The sequence below is a fragment of the Symphalangus syndactylus genome, chromosome X (assembly GCF_028878055.3).
Source record: "Symphalangus syndactylus isolate Jambi chromosome X, NHGRI_mSymSyn1-v2.1_pri, whole genome shotgun sequence".
NCBI lineage: Eukaryota > Metazoa > Chordata > Mammalia > Primates > Hylobatidae > Symphalangus > Symphalangus syndactylus.
Genome location: NC_072447.2, coordinates 44,042,521 through 44,060,089, shown reverse-complemented (window position 1 = coordinate 44,060,089; position 17,569 = coordinate 44,042,521). Strand labels below are relative to the sequence as shown.

Genomic DNA, 17,569 nt, shown 5'->3' with positions numbered 1-17,569 from the left:
GGAGCTTGCAGTGAGCTGAGACTGTGCCACTGCACTCCAGCCTGGGTGACAAAGCGAGAGACTGTCTCAAAAAAAAAAAAAAAAAGAAAACCTTAGGGTCTGTGTAAATGCCTCTAGGAAAGTGGTTTTCATACTTGAGCATGAATGACAATCATTTGGAGGGCTGAGCCCCACCTCTAGAGTTTCTCATTCAGTAGGTGAAGAGTAGGTTCCTAGAATTTATATTTATAGCAAACTCTCAAGAGATGCTGCTGCTGATTGAGGGACCACACTTCGATAAACTGTTCTAGAACAGGATATAGGCATGCAGAGGTCTCAATGACACCAGACAACTGCAGTTATCTGCCAGGTATTTGACCACAACATCATAAAAACTAAACCTTGCCCCCTCGGCTCCATGATAGATGGTCCTAATACTTAGAGGAGATATACTCCCAATAAAATAGCTGAGAATTCATGTTTTTATCAAAAAGGGGATAAATTTTTGCCTAGACTAATATATGAAATAACCATATTAATCTTAAGTGAAATTTAGGAATTGGTGCTATGACATCAGTTAGTTTTCTATCTCCTTATGTCATCTGGATGTATTTATAGCACTTAAGTCAATTATCTCCCAGTTATAATGGAGTTGTTTCCAACTAGATTATACTGGTAGAAAGCCTCTTTCATGCATCTGCAGCACCATCCTCAAACCAATGGGACACTTGAGTGATATCTAATTTCTCTCTCCAGAGTCTGCATCAGTGCAGTAATGGGTTAGGCATTTATTTACCACCAGAAGCAAATCCATGATTTGAAAGTTGTCAGACTGGAAGCAGAGTGCCAGATGCCATACTAAATTCAGCAATTTTTTTTGACTCAAAATCATATGGATTCTAAGGTGTGTTCCCTTTTTCAATTACCAACTGTATATGCATCTTGGATAGTACGTCTTAAATTGTTTTGATATAAGTAAGAACATAAATCGACATAGTTTAATGTGTATGAACTTCATGTGACTGGTGAAACTTTGAAAAGCTGACATCTTTATAACCATGAAAAACAAAATTATGCTAACATTTTTAAAGGATAGGGCTAGGATAATTTAAATTCAACTTTCATTTATAAACAGCTTAAAAGTAGTTATAGGTTGGTACAAGAGTCTGTTTCTTATTCTGAGCTTTATTCTCAAAATCCTCTGCAATTTAAGCCATCAACTATAATTCTGTTCACAGCAGAGATGAAAAACAGCTGGTATACACACTCTTTGTAGTAATTCTTTATAATCTGCAATATAGTCATTAAGTTACTCTTTCTTATGACTTTCAAAAGACCCTGGCAGATATGCTCCACCAGAAAACCAAAACCAAAAACAAACAAAAAAAAACCAAGATCCAATCATTCAACTAGTTGTTTGGTTACTTGAAGTCAATCAACCAAGTCCAGCAGATATTTCTTCTTAAATTGAATTAACTAAAAGCTTTGATGCTTTATACAAACATTTTTGAGAGGAAAGAAGGAAGTTTGGACTCTGTGGCGTTAACAAATAAAAAACATGAATTTAAAATATTAAGAAATCTTGATGAAGAAGGAAAAAATGGAATTATATTCAGGAATGAAAAGAGGGTTTGGAAAGGTTATAGATAAATGCACTTTTTAACATATGAGAGGATAATACCCTCAATGTTCTTTAAAAGGACTGAGGAAGCAAGGAATCTGCGGGATTATTTTAGAATAACACAGCTTTTAAGAAAATGTAGGTTGAAGACTCATTTTTCAAGTTGAAGGTAGTGGCTGTATTGGATTTGGCTAGAAAAAAAGATTTACTGACAATAGAAATGTTTTAAGTATGACATCCGGTTTGGGGGAGTTTTTAACCTTTAAACACTTACTGAATAGTTGTCAAATGTTTTTGGCAGCTGGCCATTCCTTTTTTTTTTTGTTGTCGTTGTTCCCAAGTATATATGAATCACATAAGTGAAATTGACTAGTGGCAGAGGCCATCATTCAGTAAATGGATTCCTAAAATGAAACTGGAGGAGGTCCAAAGATAAATTGTATATTTCATCTTTTTTAATCCTAAAAGTTGATTTTGTATGTTTAAGTGTGGCATATTATCACAGAAAACTGCGATAATTAAAAATTCGCATTGATAAAATTTGAATAAATTCTAGGTTTCAAAAAGTAAGTCACATTTCTTCTTATGTCTCAGATTTGCCATCATACGCTTTCTCAATTTTTCAAGATACGATTTTTCAAATAAAATTCTCTTCAGAGATCATGTATCCTTGAATGAATAAACATTAGATATATAAAATCTTAATGTTTTGATTTTATGATTATTGAATGTCAATGTCTTAATGAATTTTGCTTTTCATTTCAATTCTGCTATGACAACCTCTGGCAATTGTTGTAAAATAAATTTGCTTGACTTGTACACTTTGAAATATTTACAGTACTGTTCTAATTCACATGTTGTGCCATTTGGTACTTTTCTGGATTATTTGAATCTATAAGTTCTCAAACACCTTAAATTTGATACTAGTTAAAATATCTGTGGTATATTGTAGTGAAAAAAAAAAAAGAAACCCAGAAGCTTAGCTCAAATCTTGATTGCCATAACTTTTTATACAACTCATTTGGGACTATATTTCCTGATCTATAAAACAACACCTTCCTGAAGATGTCTAAAATTAAATGAGACTCCATCATATAGCAAAATGCCTGGTCCAAAGGAGTCATTCTGTAGATATTTATTTCCTTCTCTTGTACCCCTAAGAGGGCAGCAGGCAACATAGATTCAGAAGTCTTAAGGGGATAAGCAGTAGCAGAATAGCAAAGGGAGCACAAGATTTGGGATAAGAAGCCTTGGTTCCTACCATTTAACGGTTAATGATTTGAGGCAAGTCATATACCCAGAACAACTCTACATCTCTCCTTCTGGGATCCAAAAACTTGTTCTAGCTTCTAAAGATTATTCCTGTGTATGTAAATGGTCTAACTACCACCACCACCACCACCCCACCAAAAAAAAAAAAAAAAAAAAAAAAAGTCTGTATAAGGTTTTTAAATGATTTACAGAGGTACTATGTTTCACTGATGGACATGAGGACAATAATTCCTGAAACTATGAATAGTGAGTGACCTTGTCATTGAAAGAGAAAGAAAAAGAAATTCTGTGGCCTAAGATTTCATAGATGCCAATGTGCTTAAGATGCCTGAAATGGAACAGATGTTCACATTTTCTGAGATGGAGGTGGAGATTATAAAAAATTGCTCTAACTAATTTTGTTCAATGCCTGTAATAACTCCCAACGTAGGACTAGGAGATCTCTTTCTTCATCTGTAAAATAGGATTCGTGTTAGTGATTACAGTGTTCTTATAAGCTTGCCCTGCCGTCATCATGAGTAAGCATGCCCCACATACTTTATAGTCAGAGAAGGAAAACAAGCTGAAAACAACAACAAAAACCATTTTACACTCTGAAAAAAATATATAAAGTAGGATTATAAACTTTAAACAAAACTTGAAGGGACACTCCATTCAGAGACATGGAGGAGCAAAGGAGTCTAACACCGTTGTGATGTCTGTATTGTTTTTTAAAATCTTTCCAGCATAAATGGTGGTGGTACTTTGTTAGTATAAGTTCTACTCTAAAGACAGTAGCTTGCCCTTATTAGGATGGTCAGCAAGCATTTAACCAAAATGAGGCAACACTCCAGAGGCAGTCACTACAAGCACTTAAACTATATTTCTGATCAACAGTAGATGCTTCATCAATTAACACAATGGATATTAGAAATCAAGTTTCATTGCTAAAGATAGTGGCTTTTTACTACGTACAATGGGTCTTGGAAATGGTATCTCCATGGTAAAATCAGTGTTAATCAAGACATAGGAATTACTTAACACAATTTAGAAACACATCCCCACCCCTATAAAAATCTAGCAGGGCCAGTGGTCTGCCCCCTTGGAGAAGATCTTCTAGGCTTAATTCCAAAATGGTCTCGATGAAAACTATTCTTGGATGTCAACAGAAGGTGAGTTCAATCCTACCACTGGAGTATTGCCACATTTGCCTTGGGAGAAAATTTCTTGCAGGGTTTCTGAGAAGCATGCACACATGCAGATTCATACATGCACACAAACACATATATGACAGAATTGGAACTTCTGATTTATAAGTTGAGTGATAAGGCTGTCTGCTAATAAATATTTTTGTGGCAGAATTTGTCCAAACTTTCTTTCCTTTTATTGTGGAATCAAAGTGGTAGGGGGATAGCTTATCTTCTCCTCTCCTTAACCATTGTGGTTACTTCATTTTCCCCCCAAAACTCAGAGAATTATGCATGATTACATTGTCTTAGGTTCATTCTCAATAGCTGTGTTATTCCAAAGACTAACATCTTATTCTAACTGGAACTCTGCATGTTGAGATCCCATGGGGGCAGCAATGCTACGAAAGTAAGGTGGGTCACCCTTTGATGGCAATTGCTTTCTGAGCTAAGTCTAGACTTGTTCTGGCAGGCAAAATGGAGACATTTGAAAAAATAGAACAGTAAATTTGTACTTAGAAAGAGAATTCTGTTAGAATGTGAAGGAGAAGATAGAGAAGTAGAGAATGAAAGCAAGAGGGTGGTGTAGGAGGCTTGGACAAAGCAGTTGCAATTAAGGGTAAGGAAAATATCTATTTTTGAGAGGTGCAATTGACTGAAATTGATGACTAATTAGAAATGGCACGTGAGGAGAAAGTGTGGCCAATGAGGTAGAGGGTGACACAAGGAACTGAGGTTGTACAATGGAGGATGACAAAGAATGAGTATGGGCGGGGAGTGTTGTGGAATTAGAAATGCTAAGGACTGAATCCAAGGGAGACAATAAAATGTAAGGTTATATAGAGGGGAACAAGGAGTGATGTGAACGAACTGAGAGAGAAAAGCATCAATATGTTCTATCTTGAAAAAATATTAGAATCCTTCTATATCATAATCCTTCTGATAAAGAACTGATATAGCCAGGTAATGCCTTTTGTAATGACTCCAAAGGAACTGAGTGAATGTGTCCCTGATGCCAGAAACTCCATCTGCAAGTCTGATAAAATGGCTGTAAATCTTGGAATTTAGAGCCATTTAGACCAGAGCTTAAATTCTGTCTTTCTAATTGTGTGATTCTCTGATTATTGATAAAGTAGTCAACATATCACTTGTTATTCAATAAATAGCCATTGAATCTATTATTATCATATTGCTATAGTAGGATATTATTAAACATTTTTCCCTGGTTATTTTTCACACTTTTTGCCTTATCTTACTTTCAAAAGTATTTTATAAATTACCCCTTCAGGGAAGGTAAATATGATAGCCATGAATAAAGAAGGCATTACTCAGGTTTGACTCTAAATTACATTTTTTAAAAGCCAAGACAAGAATTTACAAAGCCTTGGGTTTTGTTGAATAGCCGTCTCTTCTTTGGAAGAGGAAAAAGCTTGCAGAGCTAGAAAGCATGGGGATTTGATGATGTCAGAGAAGTTTTTCACTATTGGAAGAGTAGATCATTCTTTGACCATAAAAGCATGTATAGGAGGCTCTAAGGGGCTGTGACTAAGGTTTAGAGCCTGCATGGGTTTCTGAGAAGGGGCCCTCAGGGCCCCAGAGGAGAACAGGATAACAGAACTTCCTATGGTTTGAGGCAGAATCTGAGAAAGGTGAGGATTTGTGTCAAGTTTCCCAGGGAAAATCTCGGGAAACTGTAAACTTCATAGAGAAATCCTGCACTAAGTGTGGAAACTGTATATTAAAGAGGCAAAGGATAAAAAAGATGATTACTTTTTTTTTTTTTTTAATGGGAAGGTGGGTATGCATGTAGTGGAGTTTATGAGACTAGAAACACAGATAAGAATGTCTGAAATTCCCAAGGGAGAAACATCTGGGCAAGTGTGTGAAACTTGTGACTGGAGGCCATGACAAGGATCTAAGCCTTCAGAAGTCAGTGCTCAACATGTCCAAAGACCAGGTGGTAGTATCTCAAGTGAGGAAGGGATGGCATATGCACCTCGTGACTTTTTCCTTTACCAGAAAGCTATATATGAGTTCCCTAGAAACAGGTTTAAACAAGCGTAAAAGAGAAGAAGGGAAATGGAATATTCCAATTTTCAACTGTTAACCCACAAGAAGCTGAATTCCAAACCAGAAGTGACTGAGTAATCTTGGAGAAGCAAGGTTATGAGTTTTTTCTCAGTAGAAATGGGAACTTGAGAGCCAAGTTGAATGGTTTTAGAGCACTAGAGAATTAAAGTTGCAATTATACACTTCTAACTTTTGTTAAGATACAGATTTTAAACTTGCTATATAATTATTAGTACTGCTGTATGGTTCTGATAAAACAGTGTCTCTGGAAGTTCTAGAGGTTAGGTGTGACGCAGTGGGAGATGCGAGTTAAGAGTGGGGCCCTGACCACCATTTCAGCAGGAACGGGTCTGCTTTAATACAGGGAGGCTGAACATGTGATTGCAGTTCTAGTAATAATTTCTTCCCATAAAACCATTTGAACAATCACTGCCTTGACAGTCTTTGCTTCTCCCCGCCCCCCCTTTTTAGGGGAATAACTTGTACATTAACATTTTTCCAGATGACAATTAAGTTTGTTATCTTGGTTTTCTTTGGGCCTGATGCATTTTCAGTGGCATTTCAAGAAAAGCCCTAATAGTTAGACCCTCGATTGTGCTTAAGATGGCCCCAGAGACAGACTAAGAATTGCTAAAGGATTTATTAACGAAACTGGCTTTCCGAGAGAACCTTCTCATCTGTTAGAATACTGTTTGTTAGTGTTTGTCTGCTTTGTTTTCTTACTTAAAACATTTTTTAAAATACTGAGAACCCTGCAGCTTCAGAATAGCAATGAAATCTGGTAAGGCTACCCAAGTCAGTCACTGAAGTGTTTACAATTAGCAGGACCCACTAAATGAAACTTCGAATCACTGAAAGTTCAACTGCATATGATTAATTCATTTTCATTATATTCCAGAATTTTCTACATTCAGAAAATGACAGATTACTGCCCTAGAAATTGATGGTTTGGTAAAATGATTCAACTCATTCAGAACACAAAATAAACATATTCAAAACAGGGTTAATAGAAAAGGGGAGACTTGTTTAGGTAATGTGCTTTTTCAAATACCATGTACTGTGCTAATTGTGCAAACAACAGCAGATCTTTAGATTATACTGAACATACTAAATTTAAAAAAATAAAAATAATAGAGAGTGTCCGATAAAGATAAAGGCTTGGGGAATAGACTTATTTTCAAATCCCATCTTGGACACTTACAGTATTTGTGTTATCTTCTTGAGTAAGTTATTTAACCTCTGAAAGTCTCAGTTGCCTTATCAGTAAAATGGAGATTAAATATTGACCTCAGGATGTTTGTGAGGGTTAGCAAGAATGACGTTAAGAATGCCTAGCACTATGCTTGGTACTCATTCAACAGTAGTTCCCACAATGGCAAAGTCCTTATATTTCTTTAAGGCAGCAGCAATAGTAGTAATAATAATTTGTATCAATAGACAAGGAAGTCAGAAACAAATAGGCAAATCAGCAATTAAAAACTTAAGGAAATGATTTTGCTGCAGCTCAGGCTTCACCCTAATGGGAAGGAGAGAAGGGTAAACCAAGAGGCATGTTAGGCATTCTGAATAAACCACTTCTCTTTACAAACCTACAAAACTACAGTTTTGCTTGTGGATTTATTATTCCAGAGGACCCTGGAAACATGCCAACATAGGCAATTGCCTCATTTTCCTTGGTACCATTTACTGCAAAACTGAAAATCACTGAAAAAAACAGTATATAAATATGATGAGACCGGATGCAGTAGCTCATGCCTGTAATCCCAGCACTTTGGGAGGCCGAGACGGGTGGATCACCTGAGGTCAGGGGTTCAAGACCAGCCTGACCAACATGGTGTGAAACCCTGTCTCTACTAAAAATACAAAAAATTAGCTGGGTGTGATGACAGGTGCCTGTAATCCCAGCTACTCGGGAGGTTGAGGCAGGAGAATCGCTTGAACCCGGGAGGCGGAGGTTGCAGTGAGCTGAGATCGTGCCATTGCACTCCAGCTTGGGCAACAAGAGTGAAACTCCACCTCACAAAAAAAAAAAAAAAATGATGAAGAAATCTTTTTCATCTGTACTGTTCATTGTCAGTTTGCGTATGCTTCCCATATTGCTGGTTTATCTTATGTTTTTAAAAAATGACCAAAAAGGAAAATAAACTAAGTCTAATGTGCAGTTTAGGGAGCTGAATTTTAAAGACTCCATTTTCCTCTTAGATTGTACACATATTCATTGGTGACCAGAAGCAAATACTAATTACGATTTCCACAAAACAATATTTGTCTACTTACAGTAAAAATATGAGATGCATTACTATGAAATCAATGTGCTTGTGCATTTTTCTGTTGGTCCACACTTGGAATAAAAATTAGGCTATCTAAATATAGCTAAATAAACAAGACTGAAAAGACTGCTGGATGAATTTAAAATACTCAGTACAGTTTATTATAACGGATCAGTCTAAACAGGAACAAATTGAGATTCGCTTCAAACTACTGGGCTAGAAAACACAATTAAAAGAGACACTCCTTACCTAAAAAAAAGTAAAACTGGCCTTTGAGTCCTGATTGCAAAGTGAGAAAAAATGAACACTCTGATGGCATTGCAATCAGTGTTTGTAAGTGTTGTTTGGAATACAATTCTAAAGTGGGTAGGTGTTGCTTTACAACTTTCAGAGGAAAATACCTACAGTATTGGCTCTAAAGCATCACACATTTCCTTACAAAAGAGAAATTTACAAACTGAGCATTGAAAGAATATAAGAGCTGCTGCCATTGATTATGCAAGTAACTTTTTTCCCCCTAATAAAACAAAGACAAGAAATTAGAATATTCAGAAAGAACAATAAAAGAGGTAACATCCTACCTCCATCCAGCTCTTCAGCTCCAAAATGATTCCTGTAGAAGAGCATGATTTCTATCTTGTAACACTTGTAGATGGTCACCAAACATACAAGCAGCAAGAGGATAGCACCAAGGCCTCCAGCAAGTTCCACTGTGTACATTAGCTCTAGAAAGAAAACCACAATGGGGAATTATATAGTATTCATATCCAAAATCATAAACTCAATTTGATTTCACATTTTCCTGGATGAGATCAGATGTAGGTAATGGGTTGACACAACCCATTTCCTTTTTGCATGAGAATCTGACCTTTTGATAACTTTCTAGCTCTGTTTCCTTGGTAACTAGATAAGGTGGTATGTGATAACTATGTTGCTAAGCAACATTGCTTGTGGTAAAAATGAACCTTGGTTGGTAGCTTGTATTTGGACTAAGAGAATTGTAAATATGTGATTGGAAACTATAATATTGGGTTTAACAGAGTACCATAACTCTCTTATATAAATGTATCCCTTGTGGAGATCCCAGAAGCTATGCTTATAGGGTTGATAAAATAATACTGATTCCTGTGGATATGAAGCTTTTAAGCCAGGATGACTTTTGGCCTCTCCCAATGAGAATCTTGATCCCTCTCACTTGAGCTGTCACCTGTGGGTTGGGGGCCAAAGAAAGGTGAGAGGTCAAACAACACAGTTTCAGGAGAGCACTGTGGATTGTTGCATAGAATGTTGGGAAGACTATCTAATGAATGCTGTCTGCTGACTCCTGCCAGGAGCAATGGCTCCTGTGCTGTATCTTCCTCAATACAGTGATACCAAGCTGGTCTACCATAATCTTGGAGGCTGAATGCTTTTTGGGTGTAAGAAGTAGGCCTCCTAGTGGATAGGATAGTACATGAATATGTTGTTGGTGGTCTATTTTATTCAACCATTTACTTTTTAAAATTTTTGCTTCCCCTTTTACCAGGCATGTTACTATGTTCTATCCAAAAAAGGAATTTTCTTGACATTCACTGTATACAAATTCTCCTTTTTCTATTGAATACTTTAGATCAAAACTTATCAGGAAAACTTGGAGATAAAATATTTTGCTAGTTTTTCCTTCTTTAGAACCATGGACATTGTAACAAAAATAAAGATAATGGTATTTAAATAGTAAGCCATCATGCACAGATTTTTGAAACTCACTTTAACTAAGCGTTGTCCATAAGCATCATAGCCCAAATGTTGTTACTGATGGGTAGCCATTGTTCCCTGTAGTTGACAACTACCTTGAAAAGTACTAGTTTCCTTAACTACAATTAAATATGAACATTTCTGAAATTAAAGCTTTAAAATAATGTTGTTCTTGATTCTGTAATTCAGAATCCACCAGTAAGTTATCTAGTTTCATAACACAGTCAATATAATATAGCTTAGACTGAGAACTTTAAAATGATCCATGGTTTTGCTGGTAACAAGTACCCTCAGGTTATCACATCAGTCCTGAGTTCTCACAAATGAGGTGAAATCATGATGGGACTGGTGTAGTCTGAGTGACAAATAATCTGAAAAGCACGGCCATCATTTTCTCACAAGAACATTGTGCATGTGTGTGTGTGTGCATGTGATGTTACTTTTCCTGTAATAATTACAGAAAAAAAAATCCTCAGGCTGGGCACGGTGGCTCACACATGTAATCCCAGCACTTTGGGAGGCCAAGGCAGGCAGATCACCTGAGGTCAGGAGTTCGAGACCAGCCTGGCCAACATGGCAAAACTCTGTCTCTACTAAAAATACAAAAATTAGCTAGGCATGGTGGCAGGCACCTGTAGTCCCAGCTACTTGGGAGGCTGAGACAGGAGAATCGCTTGAACCCAGGAGGCGGAGGTTGCAGTGAGCCGAGATTGTGCCACTGTACTCCAGCCTGGGCAACAGAACGAGACTCCGTCTCAAAAAAAAAAAAAAAAAATCCTCATTCATATTTCCTATTACCTAGCCCTTGATTTCTAATTCTACAGTTTAATAAACAACACATTAACTACTGTTTAATCAAGTGTATTTTTCTGTAATTATTAAAATTAAATGGGAAATTGAAGAAAATCTTATTTAAAACGATTGAACTGTATGCATCTGAGAAATAAAAAAGTGAGATCAAATCTTTTAGAGTGTAAGTAAATTAATATGAAGTGTGAAACACTGAAAAATACCTCCAAGAGCTTATCTGATTAACATTGTGAGGAACCACACAAGACATTACTACAAAAATACCAGGAACAAAATACAAAAAGCTCTTCAGTATAATGTTTTCCCCCTATTATATGAACAGAAAGGGTGAGCGGCTAATCCTGTGGGGATACATTGGATCTTGTTCACTCCAGATAATGAACTCCACCATACACAGAAGCCTGTGTAAAATTCTAACTTATGCCCACAGGATGATTTATACATCAGGAAGATATGATTTAAAATACATTGGATATAATGTGAGAAATAAGCATTTAAACTACGGCTTCTTTTAAGATTTTCTAATTTAGTATATTAAACACTAGGAATTTACCACTCAAAAATTTCTTGTACAAAAAAAAGAAATGGAAAAATAATCAAGAACACTTAGCTTCCACTCTCAAACATTGCTAGTGAGAGTACCCAATGATATTACCACATCGTAAACTTTGGGGTAATTTCTAATAAAATTAAATACAAATCTACCATATCAATAGCAATTCCACTCCTACGTATTTGTCCAAGAGAAATATAAGCAGATATCTGCAAGAAGAGTTGTATGAGAATGCTCAGAATAGTCTTATTTATTCACAGCAGCCATAAATGGAGACAACTTAAATGTCCATTAACAGGAAATGATGAACAAACTATTGTATGTTCATATGATAGAATATACTCAGCAATAAAAATAGTAAAGTACTGATACACAAAACATGAATGACTCTCACAAAATTATGTTAGAAAAAGGAAGCCAGACACAAAATAATACCTACTGTATGATTCTATTTAAATTATGCTCAAGAACAGACCAACATAATCCATAGTGACATAAATCAGAAAATAGATTCATTGGTGATGAGTGAAGGGAAACTTATTGGAATGGAGCAAGGGGAAACTTTCTGGGGTAAAGGAAATAGGTTTATGGTGTGGATACACAAGTGTTTATATATTTGTCGGAACTCATTTAGCCAAACACTTAGAGCTACACGCTTTATATTATGTGAATCATATTTCAATTCTTTAACATTGTGATTTTTTTTTTTTTAAGAAAAACGTAAGTTCTAACCAAAGGCCTATGTGGGGAGAAGTGTGGGAAGAAAGCTGGGAGTCAGGAAAGCTGCTCTGCTGTAGATAAGGGCCCAGGCAGAGAATGATTCTTTCATGGTGCCCCCAAGCACATTCTTTGCATCTGGAGGCACTACACAGGGGCTGGGCATGTGGCATGCCTTAAGTGCCCATAGATAGTCGAGGAGCTTTGGAAATAATAAAAAATCTTTGCCTGAAATATAATCTGATCAATCCAATAAACAGAACTCTCATTTTCTCCAGATGGTATTTATAATACTGCTCTCTATATACTTTTTTAATTTTGAGAAATTGAATACAGGTAAATTAGAGAAAAGTTGTATGAAAATAAGTCCTTCTTATTTTTAGCAAAGTAATTACCCAAATAGGAGTTACTCCCATTGCTACATGTCATGAGCCATTTAAAAAATGATATACATTATTTAGAATACTCTACATAGCCAATCAATAGTGTTGTTTAAAACATAATAAGAAAAAGAGAGCAGGGTTGATGTAGCTTAGCAATTACAGAAACAGTCTTGTGTCACATGAAAAACTCCTTTAGGGTACAAACATATGAAAAGTTATACATGCTTAGAGAATGAGCAATAAGCAAGAATAATTCTTCTGGGCCATAGATAGTCACTTACTAATAGGAATACCAAAAACAAGTCTAAAGAAACAGAATTTACAAGGAGCTAATTTATCCTGAGATCCTGAGAGAGTCGCAGACTTTCCCCCAGAGACTTCTGTAGTATTACATTGCAGAAGCATAGTGTTCTTATAATGTCCTTATAAAGAGGTCAGGAACAAAATGGAAATGTGTCTTTCCCCATGGTGCACAGTGCCTGCTCCTCAGTTATTACATTATTTCTTGGTTTTTTTTTTTTTTTTTTTTTTTTTGAGACGGAGTCTCGCTCTGTCGCCCAGGCTGGAGTGCAGTGGCGCGATCTCGGCTCACTGCAAGCTTATTACATTATTTCTATGCAGGAGTGTAATTCACATGCCTACACATTATACATGTATGCAACTTAAATTTTTTTTCCATTTAAGTAAGTCACACTGATTTATATAGCATATGTAACTCTCTCAAAGAAAATGGTGCATTAGATTTAGCCTCTGTATTCTTTTGCTCCAAGCCAGACAGATTCATTAATACTTGCGCTACCTATTATTGCTTATCCTTTGGGTTATACAAAATTACTAAGGATTAAATTCTGTCACAGTTAAGAGAAATCATTAGGGCCCACTGCTGTATTTTATCTTTACATTACGATGTAAATGGTGTTGCCCCAGCAAATGTCATTTTCCCTTTGAAATGGGATCTACTTTTCAGCTCTAGTTCAAGTTGCCTGGAGTGGCAGCATTTAAAAAATAAAAAGATTCCATTTCAGCACAATTCAACATCTGAGGACAGAAGGAGACAGTGCAGACCTTTTAAAATCTGTTTAGTCTTTGTGTTATTTTGTTAAAATGGTAGACTCTGCCCCCTTTAAGGGACTGAGACTGAATATTGAAAATTGTAAAGCAAAATTGTTAGGCAAAACCTAAGGGAAACTGGCATTTGGTTAAAAACAACAAATGAACAAGTGCCAAAGAGTTGCATTTAAGGGCCCCAGCAATCATTTAGTTACAGGCAATTAACAATAGTCCTAGGAAAGCTCCAGTACAGGCTAAGGGAAAACACATTGATTATTGCTGCAGTAGTAGACTGCTTTGGAATAAATTGTTTCAATTTAAAACTAGATTTGCTACAAGCATTTTGAACAATGACTACAATTTTTTCTTATCAAGACAGTGGGAGCAAGCAACCCCTTAAAAGAAACAGCTAATTAAAATAAAGTGCGCGCCATCTCTTAGTATATTGAATTACATTGCAAATAATAAATGCATTTGGTTTCCACTGATCTCGCTGCAATTACCTAGTATACTTTGGGAAACTACGTTCTTTTCTTGGCCTGTATCTGGTGTTACTGTTTGCAAACATTTTCTGCTAGAAATCTTCGAAAAGGTAAAGATTTTCACAAAGTAAGTAAAAGTTCATATGTATTTTTGAACTCTTGACTTGCAGTTTTTAGTCAGTATCTCTATTTGATCTCTCTTTCTCTCTGTGTTTGTGTGTGTGTGTGTGTTCCTATATATATATATAATTTTGCCAGAAGGTATAACTGAACATTTTAGATGGCTTACTTTTGTGTAGTTTATCCTAAAGTTGGTTCGTTCATTATAAAAAGTATTTTGAAGTGTTCTTCCCTCATTTATATGCAGTAAAATGCAAGTTTGTGGGGAAAATGCATGACAGACACTATAATGATCCCAGTTTATTCATTAGCCTCACCAAGTACATTTCTTTTTCTCTCATTGTGTTAAAAAGAGCTAAAGTTTATAAGAATTTATCCATCCACATAAATTCATATGCATATTTATTTCTCTGGAGCAGTATAACTTATTTGTTCCTGGCAGGAGGATAATTATGCTCAGCCTACAAAGATACTCAACTCAATTCTACAATACATCAGTACAATTTAAAAGCAGTTATTTTTTGGGGGGGGCGGGTGTAACACATTAACAAATCAAGCTGCTATTCACATAAAGGAAGAAAATGTTTTGGGAAAGTATAAACTAGTATGTAAGAATAACAGTTTTGATCTTGCAAAAGTCCTTTTTGGGAAGTCAGTGTATAAACCCCCAAAATTACAATAGTAAAAATAAAAATGGTCCCTGAATGGAGCAGAGCAGCTTAATCTGTATGACCAAACATTTGGGCAAAAGATTACCTCCAAAGTAGTGTATTTTGCCATTTGGAAAGAGGTTTTTAGACGAAGCACCAAATTAACTCCTACTTACTGCCAATCAAAATGCAAATATGGTTGTTGGCTAGGACCCATCATTAGAGCCCAGTTAGACTAAGGTCCCACAGGACCTTGGAACTTCATTGTTATGTGTTAATGAACTATTCAAAGTGAAAAATAAAATGAAAGTCTAGAAGAAAAAGTATAACATTCTTTCACAGCATGCTAGAGCCTACCCTTGGAATGTGCTTTTTTTCCTCTTTCAACTAGGCAAGAAGGGTGTTAAGCTGGTTTTTCTCTCTGTGAATTCAGAAGTATTTATAGGTGGTATGTTTTAAAAGATGAGTTAAATAATGGCAGTAACTGAATAAAGCATGAATCCATGCGTTCATATTAGTTACAAATAAACCAACAAGAAGGGAAAGCTCTCCCTAAGAGCAGACTGTCAACCAGTAAATATGAAAGGAATGATATAGTTAGAAATGACCATTTTTCAGCCATCATAATAATAATTGATTCAGGCAAAAATTGTCAACAGACATTAAAATTATTGGTTGAAAGATTGATGAGGCAGGATATTCACACCGTCTCATAGTACTTCCTCACTGGGGAAAAATGGATACCATTTTAAGGAAGTGACCAAATTTAACATCACCAATAATGGGACAAATTGACATCATCCCCCCCACCCCCGGTGTACTGCAATAAGAGGGCACAATATCATTTAAGTAGTAGTATAGCCAGAAACACACAAACATCCAAAAAAAAAAAAAAAATAAGGAAATGTCAAGCCAACCCAAACTGAGGGACAACTATAAAAAATAAAACCATCTAGCTTCTACTCTTCAAAATGTCAATGTTATGAAAGACAAAGAAAAGCTGAGGAACCATACCAGATTAAAGGAGACTAAAGAGAATTGGCAGTTAAATGCAGTGTATAATCCTAGATGGTAAATATGGTGTAAAGGGTACATACTGGGACAATTTTTGAAATTTGAATATAGAATATATCATAGGCAATGGCATTTTGTAATTTTGAATTTTCCTGAATTTGATAAATGTATCCTGGTTACATAAAAAATTCTTATTTTTAGGAGATTCACATTGAAGAATTTAGTTTCAGTGTCTGCAATGTGCTCTCATGGGGTTTAGCAATGATATGTTGTGTGTGTGTATACGTAGTGCAGCTCTTTTTACCTACCTATATGTAGGAAGAGAGATAAGGTAAATGTGGCAAATGCTATTAATTGGTAAATCTAGGTGGAGAAGATATATGAAAATTTATTGTACTGTTCTTGTAATTTTCTATAATATCTGCAGTTTGTATTCAAAACTAAAAAGTTAAAAAATAAAAGGTCAAATTGTAAGATAATAATTGCAAGTGTTATTGTAATTAGAGTGTATTTCGGGTTGATTACCTTTGTATTAAAATTCTGTTATTTACAGCTATTGCACACTAATCTGCACAAGGCCTTCAATTTCATCTTCCCAGATGATGTCTTCACCCTGGAATTTTCTGCAGGATCTGTTAGCTGATTTACATTGCCCATGGAACAAAGTCTAAACCCCTTATGTGGGCATTTAAGTTTTTTCATTCCTTTAATTGAAGCAGCTAACCTTTAGCCATAATCATCCTTCCAATGTAAATTAAATTTGACGTGAGTTTTTTTGTTCCAAACCAGAAATTCTTCATTTACCAAAATCCAACCAGTCCTGCAAGGAAAGGTTCGGATCTGCACTTCCAATATAACTTTTCCAACTAAACGTGATTTTTTTCCTCTTTAGAACATGTATTTCCTGTTCCTTTTTTTTTCATTTACTATATTGAATTATATCAGAGTTAGTTTTGTTTATTGTTTTACATTGTAAGCAATGACTTTATCTTAGGACCTTTGCTCTGGCTTCCCTCTGACTGGAGAGTATTTCTCCTAGATTTCTACATGCCTCTCTCTTTGTTTCTTCAAGTCTTTGCTCATACAGCACCTTCTCAATTGGATACACTGACCACTCATTCCAAGTCACAAACCTGTGGCTGCATTTTGCAACTACTTGTCTTTATTTTTTTATAGTATTCATCACTATATAACATAATATTTCATTTGCTTATCAATAAATGTATTATTTATTATTTGTCTTCCACTGGGATTTAAATTCCATCAGGACAAGTTTTTTGTTGTCTTTTTTTTTTTGTCTATTTTGTCTATATCTTTCACTACTTATCCCAAATACCTTGCTAACTATCTGACACATTAAAGATATTCAATGAAAATGAATGACTGATTAGATGATTAAGAACAAACCCAATTTTCAATAAAAAGCTAGGTTTTATGTGTTTCTATTCTAAAATTCCAAGAATATATCTGTGAGCCATTTTTCTAGTCAATGTATCATAAGGTTCAAGCAACTGATAAGGTATAATTATAGCATTAATATTCAGTCCATTAAGTTAGGAATAAACTTTTAATATATAGAAAAATGATCAACTTCATAGTATAGATTTAAAAATTATTTTTCCATTTTCTTTTTTTTATTATACTTTAAGTTCTGGGGTACATGTGCAGAACACTCAGG

General features: G+C 35.5%; 1 protein-coding gene across 1 annotated transcript in view; it reads right to left on the bottom strand.

The window, feature by feature from the left end:
• Nucleotides 1-17,569, bottom strand: part of IL1RAPL1 (interleukin 1 receptor accessory protein like 1) — a 1,380,067-nt gene that overhangs the window by 17,357 nt on the left and 1,345,141 nt on the right. The window contains exon 9 of the mRNA XM_055267893.2: nt 8,960-9,103. Within this exon, the coding sequence (XP_055123868.1) occupies nt 8,960-9,103 (144 nt within the window). The remainder of the gene's footprint in view (nt 1-8,959; nt 9,104-17,569) is intronic.